At 48.1% G+C, this 21858-nt stretch overlaps 1 protein-coding gene across 2 annotated transcripts in view; it reads left to right on the top strand.

Annotated features, from left to right (window-relative positions):
• The window catches only part of SLX4 (SLX4 structure-specific endonuclease subunit), a 432160-nt gene that overhangs the window by 52102 nt on the left and 358200 nt on the right, over nt 1-21858 (top strand). For both annotated transcript variants that reach the window (XR_014969527.1, XM_085628449.1), the window contains exon 5: nt 775-996. Coding sequence is in view for 1 of the 2 variants with exons in the window: in XM_085628449.1 (XP_085484575.1) it covers nt 775-996 (222 nt within the window). In the remaining variant the exon portion in view is untranslated. The remainder of the gene's footprint in view (nt 1-774; nt 997-21858) is intronic.

Raw genomic sequence — 21858 nt, 5'->3', positions numbered from 1 at the left:
CATTCCTATGGCACCACGATTGGCCCTAATGCACATTACAGAAGGGATCGAAGGTAACAGTTATAAGCGACACTTATTGTTCCTAGGCCTCACCTTGGCAAAAAGGGACATTGCTATGTTGTGGAAGGCCTCCTCTCCCCCATTGCTGGCGGTCTGGAAAAAGGGGATGGACCATTGCATGGGTATGGAGCTGCTTATATTTAGGGCCAGGGGATGCCTGCAGAAACACCCTAAAATCTGGAGGAGATGGACAGAATACAGGGGCCTCTATATTGAGCCCAGAATGGAAGTGTTATATGATCCACTAATATCCAAGACACAGTGGCTGGGTGGTACAAACATTAGAGACAATAGAACAGATATAGCACAATTGGTTTTATTTAGAGATGTTTATGCTACAATTTACTCTGTATTGTTCCTGTATTGTTTTGATGAAATGGAATTCGACAATATAGAAATGTCGCAGGTTCGTCCCAATAACCTGTCAAACCAAATTGTATTGGGCTGTTGACACAAAATTGGTTCTTAAAAAAAAAAAAGTACACTTATATGTGGAAAGTAAATTTATGTTAAAACCAGAAAGAACGTCCTGTCCTAAAGACTATGCAAAACAGAAAAGTGTGTGTGAAAGTATGCTTGACCATCCCAACTAAAATCCAGTTAACCTAGTCTGTTACTAGTCCTGAAGAGGACGAAAGTGGTGAAATAAACTTAAAATGTCTAATGGTGTGCAAAATACCTGGAAAAAGCTTGATCCTTGTTTGCTTGCCACAGGTGTCTGGATGAAGTTGAGATGTCAGATGTTCCTTCAGCAGCACCTGCAGCTTCCAGAGTCCCAGAGTGCCCAATCTGTGGCAAACAGTTTAGCACAGTCAAAAGCAGAGCTGCTCACTTGAAGCGATGTGCAGTCACAATGCAGGTCCCTCCACAGATGTTGCTCCAGGCTGTCCAGATGCAGACAATGGACTCTGAGGTTTCAGTTCCTTCTATGGCAAGGTGAGTGGGAGTACTAAACTTCGTCAATATCATAAATATCTCTATGGAGCGACAAGCTCTAGATTCTATATATCATATGTGTGAGTGGAGATATATGTAAGCTCAATTATCACATAGGACTTCTTGGTGCTAGGATAGCAGTGTACAAAAGGAGAACACAAACACAGGGATTTTAGACAGGGCAGATAATCTTTCCCTGTTTATAGAAGCCTTGTTATCAAACAACTTGCCAAAGAGAGAGTTCGGGTGAGTCCTTTCCAAAGTTGAGAAGCAAGCACTTCCCAACCATCATCGCAGGCAGCATGAAATGGAACATGTTTGTGTAATTTTTGAAGTTCATTGAGGCTCCCCTGCACAAAAAGCTTGATGTACCAAACACAGCTCTTAACTTGGATACTTGACAGACCAGATAGGCAGTGTAGTGAGCCCCAAACTTAAACACATTTTAAGGATTGCAGATTCTCAGAAACCGTTCTGAACCCTCTGTTACTGTTGGATGAGTTTGGTAGGAAGTCCAAGATAGCATGTGTTGACGTCATTGCGCCTAGAGTACACCAGCTTGGGGAGAGGATGTGTGAGTTTTGAGGTTGAACGTTTCTGCACAGTCCAGTGAAGTGTTTCATAATAAGGGAAGCAGAAAATGAGTTAAGAATGCGCCTCACTATGCTGAGATCAAGATCCACAGGACTGCATTGAATGGCAAATGGTATTAAGAGCAAGTTCCTTGACGAGTGAACATTACCTTCGTTGCAGAAAAGGATTCCTCTGGAAGTTCACAATTGATTCCATTGGCTGCTACTGTGTCCATGTTCCAGGTCTTGCAGTGCTGTGCAAGTTGTTGGTTTGAGGCAGTAGTGTATGCTTCCTGATCCTTCAGTCATAATTCTAAGCTCATGTTAGATTCAGGCAGAGCAGCTGCGGGGAAATGGCTGGGTTCTGCGCTACTTGGTTAATCTCAGTGGGGTTGGGGGATACAGCCCCTTATCCTCTGCAAGTAAACTTGCTTCCCCCATCCACGTGCTGGTTCCCCTCATCCTTAGCCTGGGGTCTGAGTTTTAGTGTGCATCCAGGTGTTTTTGTAACCTTTGCATTGTGTGGGGGGTCTTATGGTGCAATCTCCATTTCCAACATTGCTGGTTTCTGATTTCCCAGACAGTGCTTTTACCAGAGGGATCTGGTGAACTTCTTGCATTCCCACATTTTTCAGACCATATTGGAACCGGGACAGCTTTTCAATGTTGCCTATAGACTTTCTCTTTACAGCCATGCACCTGGAAGTATAGCTCTTTGGTCAATCGTCCATAGTTTTCTGGTGTCTTCATTTCCTCTGGTGAAACATGACTGTGGAAGCAGGAGTTGGGAGTTTTCTTCAGATGGAACTGTTCCCATCCTCATTCGAATTTTTCAGTTGTTAGTGAGATTTAGTGGAGTTTTCACTTGATGCTACTGTTACTGCCCTCATTAGGAGGAGGCTTCTGGGCCTTTTTTTTTTATTTTAGTGATTTTTTCTGCTGTTCTGATTCTCTTCTGTTTATTGTTAAACATGCTCTAGACCTCTGCTCTTGTCGACCTTGGTCCTCTCTCGGTTTCTGTTTCTATCTCTTCTTCTCACCATACCATTAATGCATTTATGTATTGTACTGTTATACTAACTGTGTGTAAAGTGCTTTGGGTAAAAGCACTTTTGTAAATGCAGTATATATTAATAGAGAAAACTTCCACACGGCTCAAAGGTGGATGCAAGTGTTGTTGGAAGAAAGGAGAGCTTCTTTCTAAAAACCCTGAACTGGTCGAAGGCTAACTAGATAGCCTTAACCTCCTCCTATAAATAGCTCTGTGTCCTACTTGAAATCAAGGTTTCTTTGACTTCATTCTTAAACTAGTTTTACCATGAACTGAAAAATTACTAATCTGGTAAATAATTACTAAAGCACCAAACCTAATGCCTATTATCAAATGAAGTTATGAACAACAGGGGCAACCCGGACAAACCTGAACCAGGGGAAAACACTAGAATCCTAACGGAGGTTCAAGGCAACAAAGAACAAATATACATTAAACAACCAAAAATGTATCAGTTAAACATATCAATAAAAAGAATAGCAGTCCCTCCATAATATTAGGTGGGCATATGTGGCAGTCGCGACGGTCCAGGTACTGGGGGAACGGGCAGCGCTTCTGCTGGCGGATATGGACAGGGCGTTAGATTCCTTGAGTTGGGTCTATCTATTTGCGCTCCTGCGGTGGCTGAACTTCGGACCGTGTTTCCTGTCCTACCTAACCCTGTTGTACACTGACTTGACGGCATCGGTGCGAGTTGCGGGCTTCGTTTCTTCAGCATTCTCTATTGGGCGGGGCACCAGGCAGGGGTGTCCGCTTTCCCCATATCTTTTTGCTCTAGCAATGGAACCCTTGGCTGCTTGGGTGCGGATGGACGCTCAGTTGTCCGGTTTTGAATGGGCGCCCGGACTCTCCGATCGCATCGCCCTTTATGCGGACGATGTTTTGTTTTTCCCACCAACCTGGAACGCACAGGCCCCCGGTTGATCTTTGGGGAAACGTCGGGTCTATATATGAACTCTCGGAAGTCCACCTTGTGGGTATTGGGAGGTCGGGGCGAGCTTGGTGCTTGGGCATCGCCGGTACAGGTGGTATATGGGGGCATGAAATATTTGGGGGTGTATTTGTCCGATTCTCCCGCCACTGCCTGGGATCGAAATCTTGCACCTGTATGGGAGCATGAGGATATTAAGACCTGGTCCCACATGCCCCTGTCCATCTACGGCCAGTCAGCCATTTTTAAGATGGTGTCGCTCCCGCGACTATTGTATCAATTGCAAAATCATCCCTACCCGATTCCCCCACGGTGGTTCCAGCAGGTGAACTCTGTCCTGGGACAGTTCCTTTGGGATGGTGGAGCAGTGAGGGTGGCGGTCCGGACGTGCTTCCTGTCTACGTATTGCGGGGGCTGGCAACCTCCCATATCTGGTCTTATTATGTTGTATCGCATCTACTTGTCTTAAACGAGTGGTGGTATGGAGACAGAGTGGACCCAGCCTATGCCGTGGAGCAGCGCTGCATGGGTGACCAGTCCCTACACACTCTCCTTTATTCTGCTCCGTTGAGGCATCTCCTACTGTCTGCCACACGGATTGTTTTTCAGCTTTGGAGGCAGGCGTTGCGTAGGATGGGCTGGTGGAATAGACTGACTCGGGAGACCCCACTATGGTACAACGGCCGCTTTCCGCAATTGCTGAGTCTCTCCGAGTTTCATCATTGGGACAACATTGGGATTTCTACTCTGGGGGACGTCATGCGGGGCATGATTTTAAAATCCTTTCAAGACATCCAGAAGGATTTCCAGATGCCAAAGACTCAATTCTTCAAATATTTGCAATTTAGGCATGCTATCTCCACCAGCTTGGAGGGTCTGGACTCGCTGCCGGAGTTCAGCCCAGTAGAGGCTAAGGTATTTATGGGGGACCTCCTAGACGATAAGATCTCTAAAATGTATCAATCCCTGGTTACGCACTGTTCCCCCTCATTGCAGTGTCTGAGGGAGGCCTGGGACGGAGATGTGGGTCAGATGGAGGAAGAGGACTGGACAGAAGCTTTGGCTTCCCCGCACGGGGCGGCTATTGCGGTGAGCCTGCGGCTCATTCAATTTAAATACCTCCACAGGGTCTATTTTACTAGGGTTAGGCTCTGGAGGGCGGGCTTGGTGACTTCCCCGGTGTGTCTCCGTTGTGGGCACGAGGAGGGGACCCTGCTACACACTATTTGGCACAGCGCTCGCACGATTCTGGAGGGGGGTTCTGGCCTGTCTCTCTGAAGTACTGGGGTGGGAGCTCCCTAACTCACCGAAGCTTGTCCTCCTCCATGTGATGGAAGGGATCGGGGGCAACATCTATAAGTGCCATCTTATGCTCCTAGGCTTTACTTTAGTGAAGAGAGATATAGCTAGAGCCTGTAAGACGGTGGTTGCCCCCTCGGTCTCGATTTGTAAAAAAGGTCTGGACTTTTGTATGGGTCTTGAGATCCCCATCTTTGAAGCTAGAGGGTGCCCCCGGAAGCACTATAAGATCTGGAGGCGTTGGGCGGATTATTGTGGCCTGCAGCTGGAGCCGCCGCGGTGGGGCCGGGGCCGAGACCCAGAGTAACCTGTTGGCCTCACCCGTACCCTGCACTTTCTTATGGGTTGCTCGCAATTCCACAGCAGGATATGGTATTGTGGACATTGAGCTTTTGTGTGGAGCAATGGCAGTCTGGCTTAGCGAGATGTTGTTCCGGAATAAGGAGACGGTGCACTGGGGGGTGGGGAGGGAGGGAGGGAGGATGTTGGGTGTTTGCAGGGATTAATTTTATTTGTATTGCCTTTCATATTCTCCTGTTTTAAATGAGTAAAACGGTCAAAGTAAATTTTTTGTATCTTACATGCGGCAGCTGTCTCTGGGATTCAGAGGTCTGCATCACATGTGCTATTTTGACAAATAAAATCTGTTAAAAAAAAAAAAGAATAGCAGTATGAGAGGGAAAAGAAAAAGATCAGGAAACCTATGTACAACAAAGGCAATTATAAATTCATACAAAATGTATTCACAAATTTCTTACAAAACTCAAACACATAAAGCAAGGGCGCTCAACACGGTACACAGACAATAAAAATAATCAACAATACAATGTGTAATCAAAAAAGTGCCTGTGGGAAGGGTTTATACATAGATAGGGAATTCAGAACAAAACTGAAACAACACAAAAACATAACAATGCGTCCTTCCTTAGTTGCGGCCACATATATCGTCGACGACGTTTTGACCGTCGTAAATATTCACGGTCATCATCAGGACAGAAAATTAGCTATCCGAGCATCCATGACAATTAGATAAAACATCTATTTCATTTGAAAGATCCAGCCCGAGTTGCTGAAATAAATTCAAAGCCCTCAAGAACTTGGCTGAAGTAAAGTTATTGGAGAGCAAAATAACGAAGATGTCATTCCATCGTTACGAATGGGACACAGAGTGAACAAGCCCACACAGAAGGATTGAAGAAACCAACCATAAATTTAAGGGATAGAGAAGAGCCAATACAATTGGCAATGAGCAAATCCGGAAATCAGTATTGTCTTGAGATTTTGTGACCATTAGATTATAACTGTCTAGTGTGTTCAATTCATTAGGCACCGTCACGAAAGGTCACGTTGAACATGTGCAATTAATTAGTACATGTCCGCCAGGCTCCAAAATTACGCTTCACATCCCTAGAATCGTTCATTTTACAGCTAATTTTCTGTCCTGATAATGACCGTGAATGTTTACGATGGTCGAAACGTCGTCGACGATATATGTGGCCGCAACTAAGGAAGGACGCATTGTTATGTTTAAGAAATTTGTGAATACATTTTGTATGAATTTATAATTGCTATTATCAAATGAAGGCAAGAGTAGTTTTTATGAGGCAGCTGGTAAAGGACCTGCATAGTTGGCCAATATAGGAAGTTTAATATTCACCATCAATCTTAGAATCTCAGCTAAAATGTTTAACTATAACAGTATGAAAATTAATGTGTTCCGCAGATGTTGATTTTGCAGCCTGTACACGTCATTGTGTGGTTTGCATTCCAGTCAAAGAAACTGTCTTTGAACTCCACCCCCTTATAAAACATTGTACCTCATATTTTCTTCTGCATTTTGAGGGAAAGACACACCTCTATGTAGCACTTTATATATTGTTTACCATATGTTAAAAACAGTTGATGCACTCTACATGGTCCAGCTAATTAAAAACAGAACCCTACAGCTGAGGTTATTTTTATCTTAATTAGGTACTCCGATAAGGTGAAACAATCACCTAATACCAGCCTTCGGTTAGTCAGACAGGAGGCTCAAGTGAATGTATTAGAACATCTCTTCTTTTTTGCTTTTACATCTGTTTATTCAAAGAAAAGAAAACCACAAAGAGAACAGCGGAATGGCCATTACAGAAGTATTCATTAATCATATATTCCCCACCCAAAGAAACCTCCAAATGTAGACCAAACAATCAGGACCTAAACTCCGTGCAGGTAAAATGCTGCAGCCCAAAGGGCTCAAAAGGGAGCAGAGGAAAGCAGATGGAGAAGCGAATGGAATCGAAGACATTCGAGTAGAACAAAAAACCCAAATAAATAATACATTTCATATGCTTCGACCACCAAACAAGTGTCGTTGGAGGGGATAGCTAAAGACTCACCCATTCACTGCAAATTTGGAAGCTAAGACCAGAGTTCTAACACAGAAAAAGCAACCATTCCCAGGGCCACTAGAAAGACCAGCGAGAAACACCTCTGCTGATTCCAGTCGGATAAAAACATTATGCTTTCCACCATGATGAACCCTGAGCTTTACTGGGAACCATGTAGAGACAACAAGGCCTTCACCTACCTTCTCCCCTTCACTGACAGCACCTCGTGTTTTCTGCACATGGTGTTAGGGTGTAGATCAGGAAAGAACAACAAGAGGCTCTCCCCAAATATCACCATCTTATTTATGGTTTTCTGTATGTGAAATCCATTGTCTCCTATTCGCAGAGATGAGTGTCACTGTCAATGCTTCTTCAGGGTGTGTTGTCCACAGATTTGTTGTCTTTTTGTCACCTTAGAGGGAGATGTTTGTTTCATAATTTGCGGGCTCTACCGGCAGCTCCAATAGATCCCTCAGCACATTCTCCATTCCATTTGAATTGTCTATAGGAAGCAGCGAGGGCACCCCCAGCACTCAAAAGAATTGCTCCTCTCTGATGATTATCCATGACAGGCAGGTGTCCAGTTTTAAAATACTGTCATTTGCGTATCTTTTTTTTTCTTCACAACCAATTTTATTGTTGACAGGCAAAAAAGAGCCCAGGAGGGTCCGGAGCATTACATCGCATACATAATATGGCATTGGTAAAGATGTCAACTTTTTACAGTGGATTTGTCTAGAACATGAGGATACTTGGACTGAATCAATGGAAAGTAAGCATTATAAACAAAAACAAGAGTGTCATGTCGTCTATGTAACCAACATTAGAAAATGACTCCAGTCGCAATAGAATAGTATATGAACAATAGGTCCCAGTGTGCATACTCAACAGTGAATCATCATGACAGATCATCAACACTTGGCACCGGGGTGACAGGTTCAAGATAAAGATGGCGATAATCGGCCCATCGCTTCCATATTCTCAGGTGTTTCTGAGTACATGCGCGTGCCTTGAAAATCGAGATTTCTAGCCCCATGGAGAAATCAAGGCCATGCTTCCAGGCACCAACTGAGAGCGGAGAAGCCGCCTTCCACCCCATGGCAATGTCGCGCTTAGCTAAGGTAAGCCTTAAGAATAGCAAGTGCCTTTTGTATCTATTACATTCGATCCCATCAGTAATGTGAAGCATAGTTAGGCGTGGAGATCGTGGAACGTCCCACCCCAAGACCTCGGAGAGGCAGGCCAGCACCCCACACCAGAAGCGTGACAAGATGGTACAGTCCCATACCGCGTGAAGGAAGGTACCCTTGGCCGACCCACAGCGCAGGCACGAGGGAGATGCGATCATTCCAACGTGCCGTGATATCCGCTAACAAAAAGTATCCTGTCCAGAAAGAACTAGAATATAAGGTATGGGCGCAATTCTCAGTCAGAGGAGTGATGGTATGCTTCTACCACTATTGGGAGCAATACCTCTTTGTATAGTAACCCTCACACACTCTAATAGTGTCATGCTTAATCATCGGGTTCACGCTGGCTCCCAAAGGCCAGGGTGGGCTCAACCGTGTTTCAGGGAGCTCTTTGGAGAAAAGACGAGGGGGGGGGGTAAAGGTTAAAAACCCACCACACACTCCAGGTATTCATTTAATATGGAGATATGGTAGATATTAAAATGACAGGAGTAGGGTGTTCCAAGAATATAATGGTCCTATGACCCTAGAAATGTGCCAACATGTTTCAGCCAGTGAACAGCCCTATGGGTCCACAGCTTTCTTCAGGGCAAAACTTCGTAATAAATCCCTCCCTGGAATTATTAATATAGTATCACACTTTTAAATTGAAAATGTTTTACCAAACATAAGTGCCCTCTGGATATACTTATCCTTATTATGGCATCTATGTTCACAGGTCCGTCCAACCCCAATTTGGAGGACAAACTACGTCTCACGGGAGATGCAGAACCGAGTAGGTTATTCTGTGGGGTTAGGATCCTTGACGGCTGTTTGACTAGAGGACTGCCTCGTTAAGTCTGCACTCGTGAGACGTAGTTTGTCCTCCGAATTGGGGTTGGACGGACCAGTGTACATACATGCGGTAGCTGCCTGCAACTTCATAAGAGGCAGGACTACAGTTCCCACAGTACACTAGATCATCTAGGTTTGGACGATTCCCCGGAGGGCCCAATAGACAGCGATTCTTCGGATGTGGAGCATTGTTTTACATGCAGTTTGCCAGGGATTAGTTCCACTAGTCCAGGGTAGTCTGAGGGTGCTTCAGTCTTGATTAGGCAGTTCCAAGAGCGTTGCTACAGTTGCAAGGAATCCCTCTTTTGCTTTGTACAAGTCTTGTGGTCGCTGGTGCGGGTCTCTTCTGTCCTCTTTGATGCAGGTTGCTTAGAACTGAAGTTCTGGTGTAATCCTAGATTTAGGGGAGTTCGGGTGTGGGGACTAATAGTCAATGGGCAGTTGGTTTCTGCAGCCAGTCTGCCCCTGAGGTGACCACAACGGGGGGGGTGCGGGTAACCTTTTCTACCCAGAATCTTCTATTCAGCCACTGCTAAAGATGGCAGAAATAAAAAAATTGTGCACAGACCAGGCTGCCCACCCTGAAGGTGTGGCCAGCCTTCTGGGGTGTACACATCCTTTATAACTAATTTCCTGCCTGCTCAAGTGCAAATGTGCCTGGGGGAGGGCTGTTTCCTCCACTGGGAGTCAGCCCTGATGCGTATTTAATGTGATGCAGCATTTGAAGCTCCCCGTCGTGATGTGCCACCTCACTAGCCTGCTTGGGAGTAGAGAGGTGTAACCTCCTTCCTGCCCTAGCCTGCTTAGGAGGATGGAGATGTGGCCTCCTTCCAGTCCAAACCTTTGTTCCTGATTCCCAGGAGTGGTCAGACTGCCTGACAGGAGGTCAGAATCCTTTCTTGGCAGCAGCAAACGCGGGAAGTGTGGGCTGGCCAGCTAGAGCACAGAGCAGCTGCGGCAACCAGGTGGGTAACCTCTAATGTAGCCTCTTGGGTGCATGCCACATCACACAAGGCACGAGATTTGTGTCAGGGGTGAGAAGGCATGTTGTTGGATACCAAACATGCCTCATTTTGGAGGTACCATAATGGAACTGCCAACCTCGAGATTGCCCGGATGGCAGCCCATGTTATCCTATGGACCGCTAACAAGTCTAGTAGTTTCCAATGGGGTATGCCACTATAAGTATAAAGTATAAAGAAATTTCTAAAGCGCTCTAATACCGGAGGTGTTTTGGCGCTGTGGTGTGAATAGTGATGCAAGAGAGCAAATCAGATTATGGTTGGGTCTTAAATAGGTGATGCTTTAGCATTTTCCTGAAGAGGGCATGATCAGGTTGAAGTCGTAGCTCCAAAGGCTGAAGGTTCCACAAACTTGCTGCACGCCTACCAAAAGAGCGACCACCCCATCTAGCCAATTTGAATCTGGAGGTACAGATAAGGCCTTGATTAGCAGACCGCAGGGCACGGGGTGGGAGATAGGGTTTAAATCTCTCTTCCATCATTGGCACCACCCCCAAAGCTGGCCCGGTGAACCAAACAGAGAGCCATAAACTCAATCTTCTGCTGGACCGGAAGCCAGTGCAGGGATTTCCTCCCTTCAGAGGTAGGACAGCCCCTGGCTAGGTTCAGGATAACTCGAACTGCAGCATTCTATAGGGACTGGATTTTTCCCATCTGAAACTTGTCCATCCCCAAAAACAAGGCGTTGCAGTAATCCAGTCTAGACATAAACAAAGCGGCCATCACAGTCTTTTGGAGCGCCTGAGGGATGTAAGGGAGAATTTTGCGGAGAGTTTTTAGGAGATAAAAGCTTGATGATGTTAAGCTATTAATCTGGGCAGACATATCCAGGTTGTCATCCAAAATCACACCCAGATTCCTTACCTTCGCGACCGGAAGGGGGCATTGGCCAGCCGCCGCTGGCCACCAAAGGGAGTTCCAGATAGAGGGACCCTTTCCAAACTCCATCACTTCCGTCTTTTCGGTGTTAATTTTTAAGAAACTCAGGCGCATCCAATCTATCACGTCAATCAAGCAAGCATGAAACTTAGATGCTGTTTGGTCGGGGTGATCCACAGTTGATATTACTAACTGTGAATCATCCGCATAGGAGACCAGCGTGAAGCCGTGACGTCGGACCAAACTAGCCAGAGGTCTAACATAAATATTAAAGAGGGTCGGGGACAGCGCTGACCCCTGCGGAACTCCGCACGGGAGTGAAAAATTGGACGAATGTAGCCAGACCATTGTAAGCTTTGTGTGCGATTATCTAAGAAGGACGCCAGTAGTGCCCACACACGATCCACAATCCCCACTCCCTTCAGACGTTGGAGCAATACCTCGTGGTTGACGGTATCGAATGCAGCGGATAGATCCAGGAGGACGAGCACTGCTCGCCCCCCTCTGTCCACTGCATCCCTAATCCCCTCGGCTGTGGTAATAAGAGCCGATTCCGTGGAATGTCTAGGTCGGAAGCCATGCTGGGACCTATCCAGTATATCGTTCTTATCGAGATATTCCATCAGACTCTGATTTATGGCCTTCTCGGCGATTTTAGCTACTAGCGGAAGGCCGGAAATGGGACGGTAACTAGAAAATTCCGCTGGGTCGAGTGAGGGTTTCTTCAAAAGAGGTTTTACGCTCGCAGTTTTCCACATACTTGGGTAGTGTCCAGCGGCTAGTACTTGGTTAAGCAGAGCCGTAAGAGTAGGTATGATCTTGTCAGTGGCCTGGAGTAGAATATAAGGCGGACAGGGGTCTGATGCGGCTCCCGATTTTATAGAGCCCAGTAGAGTCCCAACCTGATCGCAGGACAAGGGTGGGATAGTTGACAGGCTGCAACTGGATATCTCATGAGGGGGAGATGGGGGACCTACAGTGTTAAGTAGATCAGCATAGATGGTAGTGACCTTATTTTTAAAGAAATTGGCTAGCTGATCACAGAACAACTGATCCGGTCTGAACTGGCTCGTCTGTTGGGAATTTGCCAAGAAAGATACTGTCTTGAACAGTTCCTTAGACGAATTGCCGGCCTCCGAGATTTTCCGAGAGAAGTAATCCCTCTTAGCATTCCTAATGGCGAGTTTATAATTAGTCAGTGCCAGACCATAAGCTTGCTTACAGATCCTGTCATAGCTTACTCTCCACAACCGTTCCTGCCGCCTACATTCCACCTTAAGTCGTTTCAGCTCTGGGCCATACCAAGGGGCACCAGACGAACGTCTGTTCTGAGTGGCTACCTGAAGAGGGGCGACCTGATTAACAGCATTCGTGATCCAGTCAGTAAACTGCGCAGCGGCTGTATCATTGTCAATGTCAAGGGTAGGGGGGGGTACCCAACGTCTCAAGAAGGGAAGAATGTGTGATTCTACTCCATCTCCTGAACATAATTCTGGCAGGTCTCTGCGGACCTCCTCCAAGTCTAGCCCTAACTCCAACACTAAAAAGCACAGCCAGATGGTCGGTCCACGGAAGAACTTCCGTCCCAAGATATAAAAGGTCGGGGTGGCTGGAAAAAAGACCATCCAGCGTATGTCCCCCAATATGGGTCGGGTCGGAGACCAACTGCCTGAGACCATATCCCTCCATGCTGTCCACCAGTCTGGCAGTGTCCGAGAGATTCTTAACCTCCAAATGAAAATTGAAGTCCCCAAGAATAATGTAAGACTCGAATTTAGTACAGGACTCCAGATGTTTTTGGAGGGCCCCCAAGAAGACGGCCCTTGGTCCAGGTGGTCTATAGACTAAAAGCCCATGGGAGACAATTATATCTTTAGCAAAAATACTAAATTGTAGTGCTTCCGCATCCAAGTTTTCAACCACCTCAACCTGTAGCTTCAGGTGGTCCCTATAGATAATAGCTAAACCGCCCCCTCTGCCATCCTTCCTATCCTGACAATGTAGCGCAAAGCCTGGGGGTAGGGCCGAATTCCAATCCGGGCAGGAGGCCACATTGGTCCACGTTTCTGTGATAAACGCCAGGGGAGAGAGCCGTTAGCAGCAGTTCCAATTCTACCTGATGTTTAACCACAGAGCGTGCGTTTAAAAGAATTCCTAGCAGGTGATTACCTAAATGTGCCTGTGAGGTGGGGATAAACGTTCGGCTCTGTGTATCGTATGGAGCAATCTCCGATACACCCTCCACCCTTATTATATCCCCGATCCTACATGGGACGGTGCATAGCTCTCCTTCATCAGTACTGGCCTCTCTGACCACCGAGTAGTGACAGCCCGGGCACCGGTAGTTACATATGCCCTCAAACCCATGTAGGGGAATACATTGGGGAGTGCTTCTCACCCGTAGCATCATCAACCTCTCCTGAGTGTAGTCAAATGTCAAATAAATAAATAAATAGTACAGATGGTGCTTGGCGACCAAGGGCAGGGCGTCTGGCGCGATCCTGGCGCGGACGGGCGCAGACAGGCTTGCCTTTGGCACGCCCTCGGCGCGCCGCCGGCGCGCTCGCGCCAGCGTGAGCTATGTAGTCCGTGGAGGCGCCAAAACTAGAGCGCTGATCTCACCGGAAATAGGTGGGCGGGCCCGCTCGCACGGACGGGCACCGCGCACCAAGGAAGTGGAGCCGGGAGAAGTGCTCCCGATGTGCTGAATAGTGTACGCAATGTAAGATGAACTTTAAAAAACACGTCGGGTATTGAGACAGTGCCAAGATTAAAACAGAGGATCCCAAACGAAATGTGACATTCATTAAAGATTAAAAGTGGTCAGACAGTAATTGCTAAAAACAGGAGCCCACTCGCAGCCCGACCCTACACTCCAAATAGCTCTCAGCTGCACTAACACATGCTGCGCGCTCGCGCCAGCGTGAGCTATGTAGTCAGTGGAGGCGCCAAAACTAGAGCGCTAATCTCACCGGAAATAGGTGGGCCGGCCCGCTCGCATGGACGGGCACCGCGCACCAAGGAAGTGGAGCCGGGAGAAGTGCTCCCGATGTGCTGAATAGTGTACGCAATGTAAGATGAACTTTAAAAAACACGTCGGGTATTGAGACAGTGCCAAGATTAAAACAGAGGATCCCAAACGAAATGTGACATTCATTAAAGATTAAAAGTGGTCAGACAGTAATTGCTAAAAACAGGAGCCCACTCGCAGCCCGACCCCACACTCCAAATAGCTCTCAGCTGCACTAACACACGCTGCGCGCTCGCGCCAGCGTGAGCTAAGTAGTCAGTGGAGGCGCCAAAACTAGAGCGCTGATCTCACCGGAAATAGGTGGGCGGGCCCGCTCGCATGGACGGGCACCGTGCACCAAGGAAGGTGAGCCGGGAGAAGTGCTCCCGATGTGCTGAATAGTGTACGCAAGGTAAGATGAACTTTTAAAAACACGTCAGGTATTGAGACAGTGCCAAGATTAAAACAGAGGATCCCAAACGAAATGTGACATTCATTAAAGGGACATATAGGCTTGCACTTGTATGTCCTCACCTTTAATATACTGCACCATTTCTTCTGGGCACAGGAGGCCTTCCTCAGGGGTGTCTGACATATATTAAAAATAGTGTATTGACTGTGCTGAACATGGTGAAGACACAGTCGAGCAGTTTGCACTGCTTCTGCAGTTTGCAACGGCATACCTGCTGTCAGTAGTTTACATGGGTCACTCAGGGTGGTAAAAAACCGTGCTGCAGCCCTGGGGACCCCTCTCCTATGCTTTTGCAATGGCAAATAGCATAAGAGAGAGCGGGCACCCTTGTCGAGTGCCACGTTCAATTAAAATGGGATCTGATACCTGACCGTTGATCCGAAGACGGGCGTAGAGGAGAGATATCTTGCGGATGAAAATGTTACTAAAGCCAAGGCGCAGTAGAAGAAAAAATAGAAAAGGCCACTCCAGTGTATCGAATGCCTTGGTGGCATCGAGTAGTGCAGTCACTGCAGGGAGGCTAGGGTTGATTTGATGGAGGACCGAAAAAATAGTCCGAAGGTTATGCGAGGTGGAGCTGCAGGGGATGAAACCGGACTGATCAGGGAGGGCGATAAGGGGCATAAGAAGAAGGCGGGAAGCCAATAACTTAGCGAAAATCTTGTTATCGATATTAATTAGAGAGAGGGGGCGGTAGGAATCGCGGCAGTCAGCTGGTTTGTCCGGCTAGAGGAGTAGTATTATCATCACCTCGCGGAGGGACTGCGGGAAAAGGCCATTATCAAAGGAATCGTTATACATGGCGGCCAAATGTGGCACTACAAGAGAGGCAAAAGTCTTATAGAACGAGGCAGGTAGGCCATCCAGACCTGGGGCTTTATCACTGGGTAAACTATTTGTGGCCACAAGTATCTCATCCTTAGAAAAGGGCTCATCTAAGAATTTATGATGGTAGTCCTCGAGCCAAACCAACGCGATAGTTTCAAAATATTGTTTGAAATCCTCACACGAGGGGGGGGAGCCGGCAGTGTAGAGTTGCGAGTAGTAGTATATAAAACAAGCCTGGATTTCGTTTGGGGAGGTGGTTCTGATGGGGCCACCATCTCGGAGAGCCGCAATGTACGACGCAGTACGGGGGGAGCGGAGGTCTCCAGGCAATGCAGATCCACCCAGGCGACCAGCAAGGAGACAGGAAGAGGAGGGCCGGGTCTACCTCGAGGAGTGGGCCCAGCGCAGCGATCGGGCTGCAGATCTCTGCCTGCCCACGTCGCCAGGGAACAGAAACGATCAACACCCGAGGTAAAACTTAATTGGGAACCTCTGATTGTTAGCCGTAGTATAGCTGTCGTCTGCAGGATTGTGTCGGATTATTAGCTTGGCCGGCAGAGCCGACTTAAAGTGCGGCCATGTTGCAGCCGGCCAAGCCACGCCCGACCCATCATATGACTTCACCTTTAAAAGGCATGCAGGATTTAATGGCTAAGATGAGCATTTGTTGGTCAGTCTCATCGACCACTGCCAGCATATTAAAAAAGAAAACAGAAGGTGGCAGCCCTTGCTATTGTCTAGTATGCATTGAATGCTATCCAAGACTTTAAGTATGGTTGTGTTAGTGTTGCAGCCTTTGTCAAATCCAGATTGGTAGGGGGCTAGCAACTGCTGTTCTTCAGGGTGCATAGATTCTTGTTTAGCAACAAGGTTTTCTTAAAAGATGTGGTGAAATGTCATTTCAGTAGGCTCCAAGAAATGCAGAAAGAAATGATGGGTGGACTGATTGAATTATTCTCAGCCACTGGTAATTACTCTGTACCACATCCCAGTCAATCTTTCTTACTCACCATGCCACCTTAGACAGGAAAACGCCATATGATAATTAGCCTCTGTCCTGCTCCTGTGGGAAATAGTCTAGCCTGGCATATGTTCTCCTCGCGTATGAGTAATTTGTATAGTCTCGGACCTGCGGGGGTGTGTTCCTCCAAAGATCGATGAGCCCCCTATTGTTGAGCCAGGCCAGGTCTTCTTTAGAGAGAGCGCCCGTCTGCCCCTGTTTTGCAGATCGATGAATGACATTGCCAAGGACCAAGGACAAGGTTTAAGCCGACCCCCCCACTAAGTCTAGGTGGTCGGAGGTTGCCATGATCTCTGTCACTGCGGCGAATATATCGAGGCAAAAGTGATTGTTTCAGAGCCTATTTGTAGGGAGTATGCCAAAAGCCTTCCGGGGGGGGGGGGTTTCGGCCTCTTTGGCTATTACCCTGCCCTTGAAGTGTCAGGAGACTAAAATGGCCACCCCCGCTGACTTGTTCGGAAGGGAAGAGAAGAGTTGGCATGAAAAGTGTTTGAAGCGGAGCCTGTGTTCATCCCGGGTAAGAAGGTGGGTCTCTTGTAATAGGCATACGTGTGCCCCAGAGTGTTCCAGGTAAGACAAGATAGAGCTCCTCTTCAGGGGTGATTGAGGCCTTTGACATTTAAATTGAGACATCTTAGTCGGTCTGACATTGGGTACAATTGGCAAGTGCTATGCACAGGCTATTTGTGGGTAGGCAGAGGGCCATGCGTGTGGTGTAGACGGAGTTGACGGAGTTGACTGCGTTGGAGAGTGTGAAGGTCAAGGGCTCACAACAGAAATTCCCAGGTCCATACAACCAAGAAAATTCAAAACAACCCAAAATCTCAACAAACAATAACAACAGAAAATTAGAACTAGAGCAAAAAAGGTTAGGGTCCATTTCTGGATGTGTCCATGTAGTCACTAGTGGGGTCGTGGGTGCAGCCCCCACTCTCCGCCTGTACCCGGCCATCGTGCGCCGCTGCGCTGTGTCAGGGCGAAGCTGGAGCGAGAAGGAAGGAACTGCAAGCAGATGAGCAGGAACAGAACATCCGGAGGAGGAACCACCCCCTACCGTTAAGGTGATGCTGGTCTCAAAGAGGCTCCAGCTAAGGTTTTAATAACTGCCTGTCTCTCTCTGGCTATGGTTTCAGTATACGGTCGGGAACCAGCCGGAGGAGCACCGGGGCCTCCTCTCACTCGGTTGGTCGATTTGTCTGTTCCCTCTCCGCCGTCTCGAGTAGCTGCGGGAGGGTCGACCTCCAAGTCCAGTATGCGATGTGAGTCCTCCAGGGACCTAATTTGATGCAGTTTCCCTTCATGCCTGAAGATGATACGGAAGGGATACCCCCAGGAATAGGGCACACCCGCCGCACAAAGGTGTGAAATAAAGGGGTGGAAGTCTTTCTGTTTCTGAAGAGTAGATGCCGCAAGTCCTGGTAGACGACCAGGTGAGAGCCTTGATAGTGTAGAGGGTGTTTGTCTCTGGCCTTCTGGAGAATTCGCTCCTTTAAGGGATATTCGTGGACCCAAGTAAGGATGTCCGGTGGCAGGGCTTTAGGCGAACGCTTGGGTCTCACTCTGTGTGTTCTATCAAGTTGGATATTTAACATGGGCCCGCTTCCAGAATGGTTCGGAATAGGTCCTTCACACAGGCAGTGATGTCCAATCCCTCAGATCCAGAGGGAACTCTACGGATCAAAATATTGTTCCAGCGGGACCTGTTCTTCAGGTCCTCTATGTGGGCTTAGAGGTCTAGCTTCTGGTCTCTAAGGCGTAGGATCTCCTGTTGTAGTTGTTCTAGCTCCTCTTCTCTGCTCGTTTCATGGTCTTCAAACGTGGAGACCCTCTCGCCCAGCCCGTCTAGATCTCGCCGTGTTTCTTTTAACTACTGTGTGACTTCCTTCCTAAAAGAATGAAGGTCTTTCCGCAGTGAAGCAAACCGTGACTCCAGGTAAGGGTGGGTGATCGACTCATCCATGACCACGGAGTCAGAAAGCCCCTCACGCGCCCATGGAGGCGTGTCTTCTCCCACCCTCTGGTATGCTTTAGTAACATGTCTTTGAGATTGCAATCCTCTTTCCTTCTTCCTGTAGCCATTTGGGGGCAGAGGGAAAGCCAGGGGCCAGGCCACAAGGACAGCACGGGGATCACCACGTGTCTCGGCGGCGCCCAGAAGTCAGGGCATCCTCTAGTAGCTACACTCCAGAAACCATCTAGCTGGGTGCTCAAGGCTGCTAGAATGCACCACTTAAGATGTGCAGGCTGGAGCGGACTCTGAACCAAATCTATACTTGTCTCAGACATCCAGGCTCCCACACAGGCAATGTTCACTGGGTCCCCCCCTCCGTGGCCCCTAGCAGGGCTCTTCAGAACTTTCAGGCACACTGTAGTGGGATCACATATGTCCGTAGTCAGGCGAGCAGCAGGGGGTAGACTTGAAAGATCAAAAACACTCACCTTGGCGTCGAAGCCTCTATGCGCGATGTCGGGATCGCCAGAGCCATGCAGCAGCCAAGAGGTACCTCCTCCTAACCGTCACCCCCGCTCTGACATCAGGCCCCAGGGGTCCACCGGAACCAGACACTCAGTAGTCTGTATCCCCAGGGGTGCAGCCGCCAGCGCAGGCCCTGCTCCCGTTGTTCAAGCTCGGACCAGAGCAGCGACCACGCCCCCCCCCATAGACAATCTGGCAAATCACAACTCCAAAGGCGATGGGGAAGGCCCCCGCACATGCCACCTGTTGAGAGTCACTTAGGATGCCCAGAGGGCGGCCTCCACAAAGTTCTGGCAGCCGGAGCTCGACATGGCTGTCCGCAGCCCAGGCCCAAGCTCCGATCGCAGCCATTGCGAGCTTCCACCTCCACGACCTCGTCTTAAGCAGATCGTCATCCAAGGCGGTTGCGACTCAACCTGTCTCCCGGGGCCACCTCGGCCCGGCCCCTGGTTTTCCGTATACTAAAGTTCTTGATGGGGAGAAGCAGGAAGGGCAACAAGCCCTCGCAGGCAGCTGTCACCCTCACATGACCCACACGCAGGGCCCGGGGCTCCGGCCGCACCACAGCCCAGCACTCTGGGCAGAGAGGCCCCCACAAGGTAATCCAGCAGCAAAGACCACTTCCTCCTACCGGGGTGATCCGCTCCACTCTGCTCCTCCGGAGTCATGATCCCCTCTCCAAGGTCCCAGCCGTGGGGGCCCCCCAGGGCCAATCTCGAGGCGGGGCCTCTGTCGGGCCGGGCTTGCAAGGGGCCCCCCTCCACGCCTTGCCGTCAGCTCGGCCCAGGGCACGCCATCATCTCGGGCGGTAACTACTCCATCGGCCTCTGTGTATCGCTGTAGTTCGGCATTTTTCAGAAGGCCCCACTGCTTCGCTAGCTGCCTGCAAGGATGAGCGCTGTGGTGGGCCCAGCTCCAGATCTTCGCGGCTCACAACCTAGCGCCCCCGCGCAGTAGGTCAGGCGTCTAGGCCTCGCAGCTCTGGTCCCCAATGAGTCCTGTGCACCACACAGGGGAGCCACACCAGGACGCTCTGTGGTGCCCACAGCTTCTTCTCTACCCAGGCTGCACCAACCAACGTCTCGGGGGACGAAACCCTGTTTAACGCTACATTTAACTGCCGGGCCCGGCAGCGAGCAGCGGAGAGAGACAAACACACGTCTCAGCCTTCTGCCATCTTGGCCATGCCCCCTCTCAAGATTGTTATGTGGAATATTATGTGAATAAGGAGGAGATTGCTCCTCCCATGCCTAGGCCGTATGTCTCTTAAGTTTAAGACACTTGCATAGGCTGAATGTTCCTAGCTCTGTGAAATATTACCAATTAAATGGAAAACAAACTTTCAGTAGTTCAGTTTCTTGTTGTGAAAAATGATTGTCTTTCTTGTGACAGCAAAGCAGCGCTGCCACCCATGACTAAGTAGATTGTATTTTGCATTTTAAATAATTACAAAATTAGAGGAGTTTGGCCTCTGATATTCATTCAGTCAGAGCAAAGACAGAACTGATGTAATTCTTAAAACACATTCCCATTACAGATTTATTTAGGGTAACTACTCTGTATTATTTTCTTGATGCATGTTTCAGAAATGTGGTTTCAGGCAGAAAGTCTATTACACTTCTATTTACATGAAACCTGTTTGGTTTGAATCCAAGCTCCTCTCAAACCTCATCCCCCCCAAATTTTCTGCTGTAAAATCAGATTCCCAGCCAGTTGGGTGGGATGGGAAAGAGTACTCAAAAGAACAGAAAAATTACCTTCATGGTGACACTAGTGTCTTTGCCGACCCTCCTTAACTGCACCAACTCAGCCATTCTATAATTTCAGTAAGCTGTGCTTCAACTTCACTTGCCTCACAATCGTATATGAACTGTGTGTAGTAGTTGGTGATGCCTGGGTAAGAGGTGACAAATGCAAAAAGAACAATTGATGGTCCGAATGCAGAACAATGTCATACATTCACCCCAGTACAGAGATCTAGGCCTAAATCCATAGTTGTTTTGCTCACCATGCCATTCCAGTTTGGACCCATCATCCCATCGTCCATCAATTGTGTGTCTTTTGCTTTCTCGCCCTAAGTGCGGCAGGTATTCCCAGACGTGGGTCCTGGCTCACTGTGCCACTGGAATCAAGCTATCCTGGCTGAAGAGGGGTGAAACCCCGAAAACGGTCCTAGGATGCTTGTTTCCGGTCCAGGGAGGACCTGGCTTGGCAGTTCGGGCCGGACTGTTCCCATGAGGCACAAAGCCAAGACTTATTTGCATATCGGATCATAAGGCAGTGAAATTTACGGTAATATCTCTTTCGCCGAGTTTCAAAAAAGGTATGACTAAACATACGGTTAGCCGATCTTGGAAAAAGGTGAGGGCAGATGCCTTAAACAATTTGTTAGTTGAAACCTTCCCTACTCTTCCTATGGATCTAGACGAAGCTTCTCTGAATTATTCCAATTGGCTAGAAGCAGCTAGCAATAAACTGGCCCCCCAAAAAATCCTCCGTAACATTAGAGAGCGACCAACCTCTCCCTGGTACTCTCATGAACTTAGAGATAAAAAACTCTGCTGTTAACTTCTTGAAAGAACCTGGCGAAGGAATTATGATGAAAAAGACAAAAAACTACATAAAGACTGTTTGAACCAATATAAGCAACTGCTCTTTAAAACTAAACAAGAGTATTTTGCTCTTAAAATTAATGACGTAAAAAATTCTTCCAAAGAACTGTTTAAAACAGTTACGGTCTTGGCCCACCCAGTTCCCCCTCCTATAAAATCTAGTCAAGATCTCTGTGACAAGATAGACAAATGCCGTTTTGATAAGGTCGAAGCTATCTTATCCACATTTTCACATTCCCCAAAGTTGACACCTTCATCTAGGCTGACAGATCAAAATTGTTCAAATAATATTGTGG

Source organism: Triturus cristatus, chromosome 10, assembly GCF_964204655.1.
Source record: "Triturus cristatus chromosome 10, aTriCri1.1, whole genome shotgun sequence".
Taxonomy (NCBI): domain Eukaryota; kingdom Metazoa; phylum Chordata; class Amphibia; order Caudata; family Salamandridae; genus Triturus; species Triturus cristatus.
The sequence above is the reverse complement of the archived record's forward strand: the minus strand, read 5'-3'. Positions and strand labels throughout refer to the sequence as shown.